This window comes from Dendrobates tinctorius, unplaced genomic scaffold, assembly GCF_039654945.1.
Source record: "Dendrobates tinctorius isolate UK_male_01 unplaced genomic scaffold, ASM3965494v1 ptg000075l, whole genome shotgun sequence".
Lineage (NCBI taxonomy): Eukaryota > Metazoa > Chordata > Amphibia > Anura > Dendrobatidae > Dendrobates > Dendrobates tinctorius.
Genome location: NW_027361743.1, coordinates 12,406,811 through 12,420,611, shown reverse-complemented (window position 1 = coordinate 12,420,611; position 13,801 = coordinate 12,406,811). Strand labels below are relative to the sequence as shown.

The following is a 13,801-nucleotide window of genomic DNA, read 5'->3' as shown; positions in this document are numbered from 1 at the left end:
CGATGGGTAACTTCGGATGTGGACCTCATGGTATCCCGGCTGAACAGGAAGGTTCCACTGTTCGTCTCCAGGTCCTGCGATCCTCTCGCGATGGGCGCCGACGCTTTGGCCGTTCCCTGGTCACAGTTTGTGCTTCCCAATCTGTTTCTTCCCCTTCCCCTTCTTCCCAGGCTGTTGAAGAAGATCAAGGCGGAAGGGGTGCCGGTCATACTGATCGCACCGGATTGGCCCAGAAGGTCTTGGTTCGCAGAGATCGTCAATCTTCTCGCGAACGCCCCCTGCAGGCTCCCAGACAGACCGGAGCTTCTGTCCCAGGGACCGATCTGCCAGCAGAATTCTTGGTTGCTGAACTTAATGGTGTGGCTGTTGAAACCGCGGTGCTGAGAGCGTCCGGATTTTCAGATCGGGTGATTCACACCATGATCCAGGCTAGGAAGCCGTCATCTTCCAGGGTTCTATTATTGAACCTAGAAAGCCTATTTCAGCTGGTGTGAGCCTAATCACATCCCACCTATGTCCTTTTCTCTCTCTTCCATTTTGGCGTTTCTCCAGGCGGGACTTGACGCTGGTCTTGCCCTTGGTTCGCTAAGACTTGGAGGAGTCTCGTTTCTGTGAGTACATCTTATCTATAGAACAGCATCTTACAGAACATTCATACAATATAGCCTTGGCTTCTTTTAGCTGAAACAAAATGGTATATAGCTGGCCTATGAGAAGTAATATTTAACATACTGGTAAATTATAGATTATAATGGCTGCATTGGTTCTTTTCTTAACCAGTTGATTTCTGGCTGGCAACTGAACATTAGTGATAACTATTGTGATCCTCTTGCTATTCAGATACACTGTAAAGGTTCAGCGAGAATTGGAATTAGATGAATGTGCAATTTCTGCTCTGAAGGAGGACAGGAAAAACTTTCTCTGCACAGCCATAAGGAACTACATGAGCTGCCTGGTGTCTGGGGAGGAACATGACATGTGGATTTTCCGCCTTTGCTCCCTTTGGTTGGAGAATTCCGGATTACCAGAAGTGAATAGCATTATGAAGGTATCTGACATTATCTGTTTTTCACTGTAATGTTAAATTCATTATGTTTAATTTTGTCAATGACTATGAATATTCCTGCCATGTGGGGACCATAAAGTAAATTTACCCAAATAAAAATGTAATTCTTTAATTTTACTTGAGTATCGTCAGACAATTTATCAATATTTTATTATATATCCGTAATATAATAAATCAGAGAGTCATTGAATTATGCAAAATAGCATTTATTCACAATCTATTAGTTACATAGTTGATAAGGTTGAGAAACCAAAAAACATCCTTCAAGTCCAACCTATTGTGTTGACAAGAGGAATAAAACGGATGGGACAGCTACTAGAACTGCTATGCAGAGCAATGTGTCTCCATGGAAACAGACAACAATCCTTGCGTAGTCGGATCCTGCAGTCATACTCTGTTCTAACTGGACCTCATTTTTTTCTAACTTACATTTGGTCTATTTACAACACGTAGGGGACAGTCAGAAAAGGGCATGAGAACAATATCGGAATACGTTGGATTGTTTGTTGTCTGCTTTCATGGAGACACATAGTTCTGCATCTGCATTAGTGCTGTAAACTTTATGGGAAAAGTTTTACATCAATAGCATTGAAAAAAATGTATAGAAAACGGAAAGGAAAAAATCAAATTGCTAAAAATCAGCATCTGTCACCAGGTTTTATAATGCAAACTCCATACATTACTAGTTTGGTTTCTTAGATCTGATGGGATTGATGTATTTATTTTGAAAACTCATGCCAGAATGGCTTGTACTAAGATTAGAATTGTGTGAGTCTAAGGCTGGACTCACAAAATGCTTATTATTTTTAGGCAAGGAAAACCTAAAAGAAAAAAATAATTATAAAGCCATTGTGATGTGAATTTTCACAGTACCGTAAGCACATCAGCTGATCAAGTTTAAGAGATCCATTTAATAATTATTTGTAGTTTTTTTTTCGTAAAAATCAGGTGGCAGATAATGAATTAGATTATTTTCTTAATTATTTATGTACGGTAAGTATATGATAATCTAGCAAAAGAAAACCATTGTTCGATATCAGTTCAGTCATATTATGGGATTCTGTTCTCACCATTAGTAAAGATTTCAGTATGGTTTCCAAAATTTCCTGGGACACCTCAGTCCTTCCTGAGCGTACACCCCATAACACCCCCTCTTTGGGGTTTGCATAAACCTCTCCCCTTCGGCACCAGGAGTATCGGGAAATTCTGCAACATTTGGCAAATAAGCCTGTATATAGGTGTCATATATTGTTTGTGGACCAGCTCCCTAATTGACATCGTCATGTTTCTCTTGTAGAAAGATTCCCAGAAGATCCCCTCCCACAAGTTCCTCCCTCTGATGTACCAGCTGGCCGCTCGTATGGGGACCAAGAAGACGGGGAGACAGGATTTCCATGAAGTGCTCACTAATGTAATTCTAGGGCAGCTCAGGGGCCGTGGCATAGTAATACTGATAATATTCCTGGGATAAATGCGCTGGGAAATTTAAGAGGGCATGTGAAGACTAGAAAAATTTTGGGTTTAATAGCAGTGATCAGCGCGAACTCCGTCCCCTGTTCTTTCTTACAGATGCAGCTGTGTAACACAGCTGGTATCTGCCAGATATGAAGTAGGCGCCGCTCCTGAGCCCGCAGCATGCAGTCCGCAGCAACTTTTGATGAAGATGTACGACTATATGTCGCTCAGAGCATTTATATGATGCAGGCGCACGGTGGTGTCCTGTGGGTGCGCACAGCGGTTTCCTAGGGGTGCGCACGGCGGTGTCCTATGGGTGCGCACAGCGGTGTCCTATGAGTGTGCACGACAGTGTCCTATGGGTGTGCACAGCGGTGTCCTATGGGTGTGCATTGCGGTGTCCTGTGCATCTAGTCATGAGCGCTGCATAAAAGGTTGCACTTGGGGATGCTCGGCCCTAGATTTGAGAGACTACTATGAGAACACTGATGTCTTCCTGGGCCCATGTAAAGGGTTTGTGTTTGCTTTCTGTGTGCACATGCTTGGCCACATCAGAAGAAGTGTGCCGGGGGACCAACTATGTAATTGCAAGCAAATTAGTTCAGTGATCAGGCTGCATATGTATACCTAATATAGCAAAAAAATGCGTTTCTGCAATTTAATTCCACTTGAGCATTGTATTATTTTTCCAAGATAGGATGTTTTTTTTTCCTCATGGTAAAATCCCTTTAAATCATACCCCCCGTTCCTAAAACAAATGATGCATCAAACGTATATTAATAGAGTAATTTGTACACTAACCTGCCACCATGTCCAATCCTTACCAGGTGATCAGCCAAACCTCTCTGGATCACCCATACCACACTCTCTTTATTATACTGGCTCTAGCAAATGCCAACAAGGATGAGCTGTTACTGAAACCAGAGGAGGTGAAAAGAGGACGACTTGCCAAAAATGCCCCAAAGAAGATATCACAGACCGATGAGGTAGCGCTTTTTTTTTCTTTAATTTACCTTATTAATCATTTACAATCTGCGGTTCTTCAGCTGTTGCAAAACTTTAACTTCCTGCAAAGCTACAACATCTTGCATGCCCCGACAGCTTCTGGCCAGCAGTCATTTCATGGGGGAGGGAGGGTAACTGAAGATGATGAAAGCCTTTTACTAGCGCTGTCAGTGATTGGCTGCAGTATTTAAATAGTTACGCATCAGCTATCGGAGCTAGCTCGGGTCGCTGCTGCTAAAGGCAGGTGTTGGCTTGTATGCTGTAGGCTCAGCTCCTGATGCCGCTCCATACCACACACACTGTGGCCATATGATGTAATTTGTTATATTGTCAATAAGGGTTAGAGATTTTATCTGCCTCCTTTTATTCGAGCATTGGGAGGTGCGAGGCACTGCTGACGTGGTAGCCATACACTGCTTGCCTGTTATTATAAAATTCTGATTATGGTCAGCATTAGACCAGATTGTGTGTATTTTGTGTAACCCTGTAGGATCGTATGGAAGCTGCATGTAATATAGTGAACACCATTAAGAAGCACAGGCCTCACATGGTGCTAGATGTCGAGCGACTTTGTGATGCATACATAATACTAGCAAACTTGGATGCCAACCAGTGGAAAAATCAGCGCAGTAAGTACAGCAGACACTGCTCCGTAACCTGACTTGCGAAAACACTCTAGTTAGACATTTACATCAAGTAATAATATCCATGTCTTCTAAACCATAGAAGGAATACCCATCCCATCAGATCAGCCCATCACTAAACTGAACAACCTGCAGGATGTTGTTATTCCTACCAAAGAACTCAAGGTACGAAGCTTCATGATTGGATACGCCTATTTATTTCCAGTTGTTGTTTCCAGAAGAAAAATGGCCATGCATGCCTGCTGACTCTCCATTACAGTCTTTGGGGGTGCAGTTGTAGTCAGAGGAGCATGTGGCATGAGATTTCAGAAATTTCCTTCACTTTATTGAGACTGTAAAATGCTGTGTTTTTCACAAATGTTTTAGGACATCTATCAAGAGCAGTGTGTATAATATCAACTGAGTATGTGCAGATAATCAGCAGACAGTATAATGTCAACTGAGCATGTGCAGGTAATCAGCAGTGTGTATAATGTCAACTGAGCATGTGCAGGTAATCAGCAGTGTGTATAATGTCAACTGAGCATGTGCAGGTAATCAGCAGACAGTATAATGTCAACTGAGTATGTGCAGGTAATTAGCAGAGTGTATAATGTCAACTGAGTATGTGCAGGTAATCAGCAGTGTGTATAATATCAACTGAGTATGTGCAGATAATCAGCAGACAGTATTATGTCAACTGAGCATGTGCAGTTAATTAGCAGAGTGTATACTGTCAACTGAGTATGTACAGGTAATCAGCAGTGTGTATAATGTCAACTGAGTATGTGCAGGTAATCAGCAGACAGTATAATGTCAACTGAGCATGTGCAGGTAATTAGAGTGCATAATGTCAATTGAGTATGTGCAGGTAATCAGCAGTGTGTATAATATCAACTGAGTATGTGCAGGTAATCAGCTGACAGTATAATGTCAGCTGAGCATGTGCAGGCAATCAACAGTGTGTATAATGTCAACTGAGTATGTGCAGGTAATCAGCAGTGTGTATAATATCAACTGAGTATGTGCAGGTAATCAGCTGACAGTATAATGTCAGCTGAGCATGTGCAGGCAATCAACAGTGTGTATAATGTCAACTGAGCATGTGCAGGTAATTAGCAGATTGTATAATATCAACTGAGTATGTGCAGGTAATCAACAGACAGTATAATGTCAACTGAGCATGTGCAGGTAATCATCAGTGTGTATAATATCAACTGAGTATGTGCAGATAATCAGCAGACAGTATAATGTCAGCTGAGCATGTGCAGTTAATCTGCAGACCGTATATTGTCAACTGAGTATGTGCTGGTAATCAGCAGTGTGTATAATATCAACTGAGTATGTGCAGATAATCAGTAGACAGTATAATGTCAGCTGAGCATGTGCATTTAATCTGCGGACCGTATAATGTCAACTGAGCATGTGCAGGTAATCAGCAGACAGTATAATGTCAACTGAGTATGTGCAGGTAATTAGCAGAGTGTATAACGTCAAGTGAGCATGTGCAGGCAATCAGCAGTGTATATAATGTCAACTGAGTATGTACAGATAATCAGCAGAGTGTATAATGTCAACTGAGCATGTGCAGGTAATCAGCAGAGAGTATAATGTCAACTGAGCATGTGCAGGTAATCAGCAGTGTGTATAATGTCAACTGAGCATGTGCAGGTAATCAGCAGACAGTATAATGTCAACTGAGCATGTGCAGGTAATTAGAGTGCATAATGTCAATTGAGTATGTGCAGGTAATCAGCAGTGTGTATAATATCAACTGAGTATGTGCAGGTAATCAGCTGACAGTATAATGTCAGCTGAGCATGTGCAGTTAATCTGCAGACTGTATAATGTCAACTGAGCATGTGCAGGTAATCAGCAGTGTGTATAATGTCAAGTGAGCATGTGCAGGTAATCAGCAGACAGTATAATGTCAGCTGAGCATGTGCAGGTAATCAGCAGACAGTATAATGTCAGCTGAGCATGTGCAGGTAATCAGCAGTGTGTATATTATCTACTGAGTATGTGCAGATAATCAGCAGACAGTGTTAGGAGTCAGGTTTCTGCGGTCACTATGCAGGAATCCAGACCCTCACATTCTGCAGTCTCCTGCTCTTTATCCACTGCAGAAGAGATTGCAGAGGAGTTTGCCTTGCAACAAATCTCTCCTGAGGCGAAGTCCTTCTGTCCTCTTACTGAGCATGCTCATGGGACGATCTCCCATTGGAGATCGGGAGTCATGTGCTCAGGTCTTGCTCCAAATCTCATTTGTCCATCTCAGAGATCTGGAGGCGTGCAGAAGGTCCCGGCTGCTATAAAAGTCGCGCATTGCTGTTCCGCCATGCGCTAGTATAGACCATACTTGCTGCTGTGTGAATGACGATGAATGCATGATTCTGGTGAATGACTCATTTGAAACCCCTACCCTTTGATATTACGCTTGTGTGAGGGATTGAGTTCAGTACCAGCGCCAGTGCGCCTCTGCTTCATTGTCCACAGCTGCTAGCGTTCAACATTGCACTTGCGTCTAGCATTGTCGTTTAGCGGCAGTGTCCTACGCCGCGCTGCAGTAGCAGCTCACTTAAGCGTTCACGACTGCGACACTGCACACATGGTAGGTCAAGAAGGACTTGGTACCGCCATCTTTGGCTATTCCTGTGACCTTATACCGTGTGTGTAACGACTCTGAGTACTTGTGACCTTAACAGGCTCGGCTCTTTTGTTTATGTTCTTAGGCATCTCTGTGATTTTAACAGAGATTGCTCTGTGCACTTGGGTGACGGATAACCCTGTGCACAATACCGCCATATTGCTTCTGCCACCACTTAGCAGCGGTTATATCACCTACTGCACGGTGGACCCCGAGCGCCGAACGCACTTTATTAGTTTTTTATTTTAGTGCGTTCCGCCATTCCTTATAAGACAGTATAATGTCAGCTGAGCATGTGCAGTTAATCTGCAGACCGTATAATGTCAAGTGAGTATGTGCAGGTAATCAGCAGAGAGTATAATGTCAAGAGAGCATGTGCAGGTAATCAGCAGAGAGTATAATGTCAAGTGAGCATGTGCAGGTAATCAGCAGACAGTATAATGTCAACTGAGTACGTGCATGTAATCAGCAATGTGTATAACGTCAACTGAGTATGTGCAGGTAATCAGCAGAGAGTATAATGACAAGTGAGCATGTGCAGGTAATTAGCAGAGTGAATGTCAACTGAGCTTGTGCAGGTAATCTGCATTGTGTATAATGTCAACTGAGCATGCTAGATTCCTCCTTTCTGTTCTTTCAGGAAATTCACCTGTACATTAGCAGCAGTAGACTGACTCAGACACTATTTTTTAATTTAAGCATCTAATGAGCATGTTTAAGACATCATTGTGAAAGGAGGGGGGAGCAGGGTCAGGTGTGACATAACCTATTGTGTTTATTTATTGTGCAATATACTATATTATAGAGTTGATATCTGTCATTGTACAGGAGGGGGTGAGATGAGACATCACCTATTGTGAATGGTGGATCCTGTGTTATCTACTGTATATAGAGGTGTTATAAGTCATTGTACAGAAAGGGGAGGTGGTGAGCTGTGACGACATATATTGTGAATGGTGGATCCTGTGTTATCTACTGTCTATAAACATGGCATCAGTCAAAAATCAAAGAAAATGTAACACAAAAGCCTGATTGTTTAAATCAGCAGTCTCTGATGATGCATTCAACTAAAGGATTTGAATTCATTGGTTTTAAACCTTGGTAAGAAGGAACTGAATGACAAAGCGTTAGTGATGAACGAATGTGCTTGGATAATTTGAGCATGCTCAGGTGTTATCTGAACATCTGGAAGTGCTCGTATATTGTGTTCTAGTCCTTGTTGCTGCATGATTTGTGACTGTTAGACAGCCTGAACACATGCAAGGATTGCTTGTTTGTTAAGGAATTCCCACATGTTCAGGCTGTCTAGCAGCTGCAAATCATGCAGCCGCAGGGACTAGAACATAATATACGAGCACGCCCAAATTTTTGGAAAAGACGTTATCCAAGCACATTTGCTCATCACTACAAAGCGTCCATCTCTCTGCCTTATTCACGCAGCGGTCTTCACACATGAAGTATAGTGTAACACATCATCACATTTGCTTGTAGACAATGTAGATGAAATTTCATGCATCTCTTCCGTCAACACTAGTGTGAATTGGTAAAAGCACACATGGAAGTTTCCTGAGATTCTCTCATCTCCCATATTCAGGTTGATCCCAGCGGGAAGTATGAAAACTTGGTGACCATTACATCTTTCAGGGCGCAGTTCCGCTTGGCCGGTGGTCTGAATCTTCCGAAAATAATTGACTGTGTGGGTTCAGATGGGAAGGAGAGACGACAGCTTGTCAAGGTACTGACTGAGAAAGATTTGAGCTCTGAGCTCAATGCATTTTATGAGCAGACTGAAGCCCTTTCTCTCCACAGAACATTCATTTCTACAGAATTAATATTCTGTGGATTGACCACGGTTTAGGATTTATCAATATAATCTCTTACAGGATTTGTATGTGGAAATTGCCTCTTCAGAGAGGAAGAGGACTTGAACTCTATAGCGCCACCTGTTGGTAGTAGCGATTCTACAAGTCACAATCAACCCTTTAACGAGTCTTGTAATATGACTTAGGATAAAAGCCAATTCAGAATCTCAATTTGCAGACACGGTGTTTCGGGCTATAGGCCCTTGTCAGTGCAAATCAGTTCTCATACTTTGCACTGACGAGTGCAAGCATCGGGGGACAGAGTGCGGCTGCAGCACCAGGAACAGTGCGCGGCAGCGGCAAGCACGGGGGGACAGAGCGTGGCGGCAGCACCAGGGACAGAGCGCAGTGACAGCAACACCGGGGACATAGCACAGCGGCAGCATCGTACACCCGCAGCAGCGCACCACACATCAAATCACCCCCTCATCCCAGCAGCAACGTTCCACTCCTGCGTCCTCCAACAGCAACCCTGGGACCCCGCTTCAAAGCAGCCACCACCCCCGGTAAGCAATAAGACGCATGGATTATAAGAAGCACCACCATTTTATTAAATAAAAAAAGTTTTTTTCTCCTCAAAATTTGGGGTGCGTCTTATAATCCAGAGCGTCTTATGAAGCGAAAAATACCGGTATAAAGTAATCCAATAATTGTTTTTCTTGCATCATCTGACTACATAGAAGACTTTAGGTAAATCAGTCATCCAATAACCTATATTTATCATCTACCCACAGGAGAGATGATAAGAATATGATCCCCGGGGGTCCAGCTGCTAAGATCACCACTGACCCCAGGACTGGGGGCCTAAAGTGCTCTGTATGGAGTGTTGGTGAGTATGTGGAAGGATTGCTCCATTCTCACATGCTCACCATCTTCCATTCACCATGGATCGATGTTGGATGTTGATGTTTCAGCGGTCGGACTCCGTGATCATACATTTATCACCTGTCATCCTCACTAAATAAGTAATTTATCAGTCCCAATCCATATTTCGGTCCTTAGGCGGCAGTATTGTACTGTATACTACTGAGCAATAATGAATTCTTCTTTAGTGATGGGCGAACACTAAAATGCTCAGGTGCTCATCACATTGCAGTGTTGAGCCCGCGGAACCTTCTTTTCTCCATCGCTTCATTAGGGGACACAGGAACCATGGGTGTATGCTGCTGCCACCAGGAGGCTGACACTATGCACATAAGAAAATTAGCTCCTCCTCCGCAGTGTACACCCCACCGACTGGCGCTCAATTAGTCAGTTTAGCTTAGTGTCAGTAGGAGGTGGACACGGGTTTTTCATTAGACCCCAATCTACCTCAGTGTGCGTTGTTCCCTTTCAGGTTTCCGGAGGGATACAGAGTGAACAGTCACATCTGTACTCTCACAAAGAGACTGAGTACGGCGTGTACTGCCACCCGGTATCCTCATAAGTCTAGCTGGCAGGATCAAGAGCCTCTAACGCTGATGCATGTCCAAGCCACCCAGAGATCCTAGCCTCTGCCTCCCACCCACTCGCCCACCAGAGCATGTCGGTAGATGGAGGCACACACGTCCAATAAGGGGTACGGATGTCCTATTCCTTCACTGGATTCAAGGTACCTTTTCTTCCAGGGGTAGCAGCGCTTCCTAACTCCCATGGTTCCTATGTCAGCAAGCACTGGCTTAAACATTGGGCGATTCCATCGTTGCGGCGTCTCCTGCACTTTTCATACATAGCGCCGCGACAGTGCGGCCTGTGGGATACCTCCGCACCGCACCGCGCCCCTCCAGCGGCCGCCGCTTCTAATTTAGGCCCCGTCTTCAACTCGGGCCTGGTGCTGAGATGAGGCCACACCCCTTCTTTCGGGCGGGCTTTCTTCCGCCCGTCCTGTACCGCCCACAGCTCCATTAAGGGGACTGGAGGCGGCGAATGGTCCCGCCCACTCCCCCCAGCCATCCTATAGGCTTGAAGCGGGTCTTTTTCAGCTTCTAATAGTGCGGTTGTTCCGCCCACCCTCTATTCCGGCCGCATTTACCACCCACTGCTTCAGCAGAGTGCGTTTTCTCTCAGGCAGTCGCCATTTTCTTCAGCCTGAGAGCCGGTCGCCTTTGCCTGTCTGCGGGAGCCATACCCAAGTGAGCCAAGCCCCAAAGCTGGAAGTCGCTCCAGACACCGGTTCCGTGAGTAGCTCTGCACTGCAGACTGACACCCTCCTCAGCTCTCTGTCCCCTAACCGTCTGGCACTACTTAATGGGTTAGCTCACCATGTCTAATTCTAAGCCACTTCGCTCTCGCCCCCCAACTTCCTCTTCTTCCTCCGCTGTGGTCAGTCACTTTGCATGTTTTTCTTGCAAACACAAATTTCCATCAGGTCAGTCCTCTCCCCTCTGTCAGGACTGCAGCAACTCCATTGATCCCACCGCTCAGGAGTCCCCGGCTGTCCCAAGTGAGAGTGAGACCCCTATTCCAGAGTGGGCTTCCTCTCTTTCTCAATCTGTGGCGGATCTCACCAGGGTGTCTCAGACCCTGGTATCCGTACTTGATAAGTTGCCCTTGCAGACTTCCGCAGGACCCAGCAAGCCACAGGAAACTCTGGATCTTTTGCTGCTAATATTGGGAGGCTCAGCCAGACAGGGGCACCGGTCCGATTCTTCTTCTCGCTCCGTCTCGCCCCATAGCCCGTTACAGCAGCCCGGGTCTTTCCGGTCTTCTTCTCCTGAGCCAGGCGAAACTTTCTCGGATGCACCCTCTGAGGATGTTTTGGAGCTGGACTCGGACCAAATCGCGGGCTTGAGAGATATGATCCAGAGCCTCATTGCAGCGATCAACCAGACCTTCAAGATCAAGGACTCGCCCGCGGAACTCAGAGATCAGGGAGTTTCGTTCAGGCGGTCTAATCCACCTACCAAGGTCTTCGCTCCTCATTCTGAGTTTCAGAAAATTCTGACTAGGGAAAGAGAGAATCCGACCAGGCGCTTTCAAAGAGGAAAACGCCTTGGCGTGTTACACCCTTTCTCACCGGAGCTCACCGCGGAGTGGTCAACTTCTCCTGTCGTGGACCCGCCGGTTTCCAGACTGTCTAACAACACTGTCCTTCCGATCTCTGGTGGAGCATCGCTAGGAGAGCCTAACGACGGAATCATAGAATCTTTTGCAAAATCAGCTTTCGAAGCGGCGGCATCTGCCCTAAGTCCGGCCTTCGCTTCTACCTGAGTTTCGAAGGCCATAACCAATTGGGCTAAGGATCTCCAACAAGGCATTCTGGCCGGGGCCCAGCCAGAGCAACTGGCGGACCTCGCCGACCAGATTTCTCATGTGGGCGAATATTTGGTGTCGGCCTCCCTAGATGCCGCGTCTTGCGCAGCCCGGGCATATAGCAACGTGGTGGCGATTCAGCGCACAGTTTGGCTTAAGGCCTGGCAGGTGGACTTATCATCAAAGAAGTCCCTCACCAGCCTATCTTTTCAGGGTTTGCGCCTCTTCGGCGACAGGCTAGACCAGATTATTAAGGACACCACTGGGGGCACAAGCTCCCTTCTTCCCCAGTCCAAGCCTCGTCAGCCTCCTCCAAAGCATCAGTTTCGACCCTTTCATCGCTTCACGACTGCAGAGACGCCTTCTCACCAGCAGAGGCCACAAACGCGCCAAGATATGAAAAGAGTTTCCTTTAGGCCCACTCGTTCCTGGCGCTCCCATTCCTCCCAAGGTAGATCCACCAGGTCTAGACCTGGAAGGTCTTCCTCCGCATGACTGGCGTCAAAACCCCGGCGCATCCCACCGCATAGGCGGCCGCCTTCTTGCTTTCAGGGACGTCTGGCTCGCCTCGGTGGAAGACGCTTGGGTCAGGGAAATTGTATCCTCAGGATACAAGATAGAATTTGTTTCTCGTCCTCGGGATCGATACTTCGAATCCCAACCCCCCGAAAGACCCCTCCCTGGTCCCGGGCTTCCTTACAGCCATCGCCTCTCTCCTCAATTCGGGGGTAATTGTCCCCTTACCATAAGCAGAGCGCTTCACAGGTTTCTACTCAAACCTGTTTGTAGTACCTAAGAAAGGCGGTACAGTTCGGCCCATTCTGGATCTAAAGTTTCTGAACAAAAGGGTCCGTCTGCGACATTTCAGAATGGAGACCCTTCGTTCAGTAATCGCTTCCATGGAGGCACAGGAGTTTCTGTGCTTCATAGACATTCAGGATGCTTATCTACAGTACATGTTCCCATCTTCCAGGGACATCAGGAGCATTTCCAATTTGTCGCTCTACTGTTCGGTCTCGCCACCGCTCCCAGGGTTTTTACGGAGATCATGGCAGTGTTGATGGCCATTTTGAGTATCAGAGGTCTCGTGCTCACATCCTCATTAAAGCTCCGTCCTTGCCCCAGGCTCACGAAAGTCTCTCCATCGTTTCCGACACTCTTTCCCAATTCGGGTGGATTATCAACAGAAGAAAGTCCTGCCTGGTCCCAACGCAACATCTTGTGTTTCTAGGCATACGTTTCGACAACCGTCAGGCAAATGTTTTCCCTCCCGAGGAGAAGAGTAACTCTCCGGCGGGATGTTCGCTTGCTTCAGAGTCCCCGGCCCACTTCTCTCCGTTCAGCAATGAGAGTCTTAGGGAGGATGGTGGCAATGTGGGAAGCAATTCCCTTCGCCCAATTCCACTCAGTACTGCTTCAGCAGGCCATTCTGGCGCAGTGGAACAGGTCTGTCTCCTCCCTGGATCGCCCAATTCGACTCTCGTTTCAAGTAGGCTATCCCTCAATTGGTGGATAACATCACCTCTCATCTCCCAGGGCCGGTCCTTTCTTCCAGTGCATTGGCAAGTGGTGACGACGGACGCCAGCCTTCTCGGCTGGGGCGCGGTGTTTCGCCATCTGACCGTCCAGGGGCGTTGGTCGACGCAAGAGGCAGCTCTTCCGATCAACGTCCTGGAGATACGGGCAATTCTTCTGTCCCATCTTCATTGGCACAGGCAACTCAGGTGTCTGCCAATTCGGATCCAGACGGACAATGCCACGGCGGTGGCATACGTCAACCACCAGGGAGCGACTCGGAGTGCCTTGGCGTTGGCCGAGGTATCCAAGATCCTTCATTGGGCAGAGGCGTCGGTTCCAGCGATTACAGCGGTACACATCCCCGACGTGGAAAACGAGGCCGCCGACTTTCTTA

The 13,801-nt window shown here is 46.5% G+C and overlaps 1 protein-coding gene across 1 annotated transcript in view; it reads left to right on the top strand.

The window, feature by feature from the left end:
• The window catches only part of ATM (ATM serine/threonine kinase), a 286,540-nt gene that overhangs the window by 250,786 nt on the left and 21,953 nt on the right, over positions 1–13,801 (top strand). Inside the window, exons 50-55 of the mRNA XM_073582995.1 lie at positions 841–1,048; positions 2,364–2,477; positions 3,349–3,507; positions 4,017–4,155; positions 4,253–4,335; positions 8,391–8,531. Of these exons, the coding sequence (XP_073439096.1) occupies positions 841–1,048; positions 2,364–2,477; positions 3,349–3,507; positions 4,017–4,155; positions 4,253–4,335; positions 8,391–8,531 (844 nt within the window). The remainder of the gene's footprint in view (positions 1–840; positions 1,049–2,363; positions 2,478–3,348; positions 3,508–4,016; positions 4,156–4,252; positions 4,336–8,390; positions 8,532–13,801) is intronic.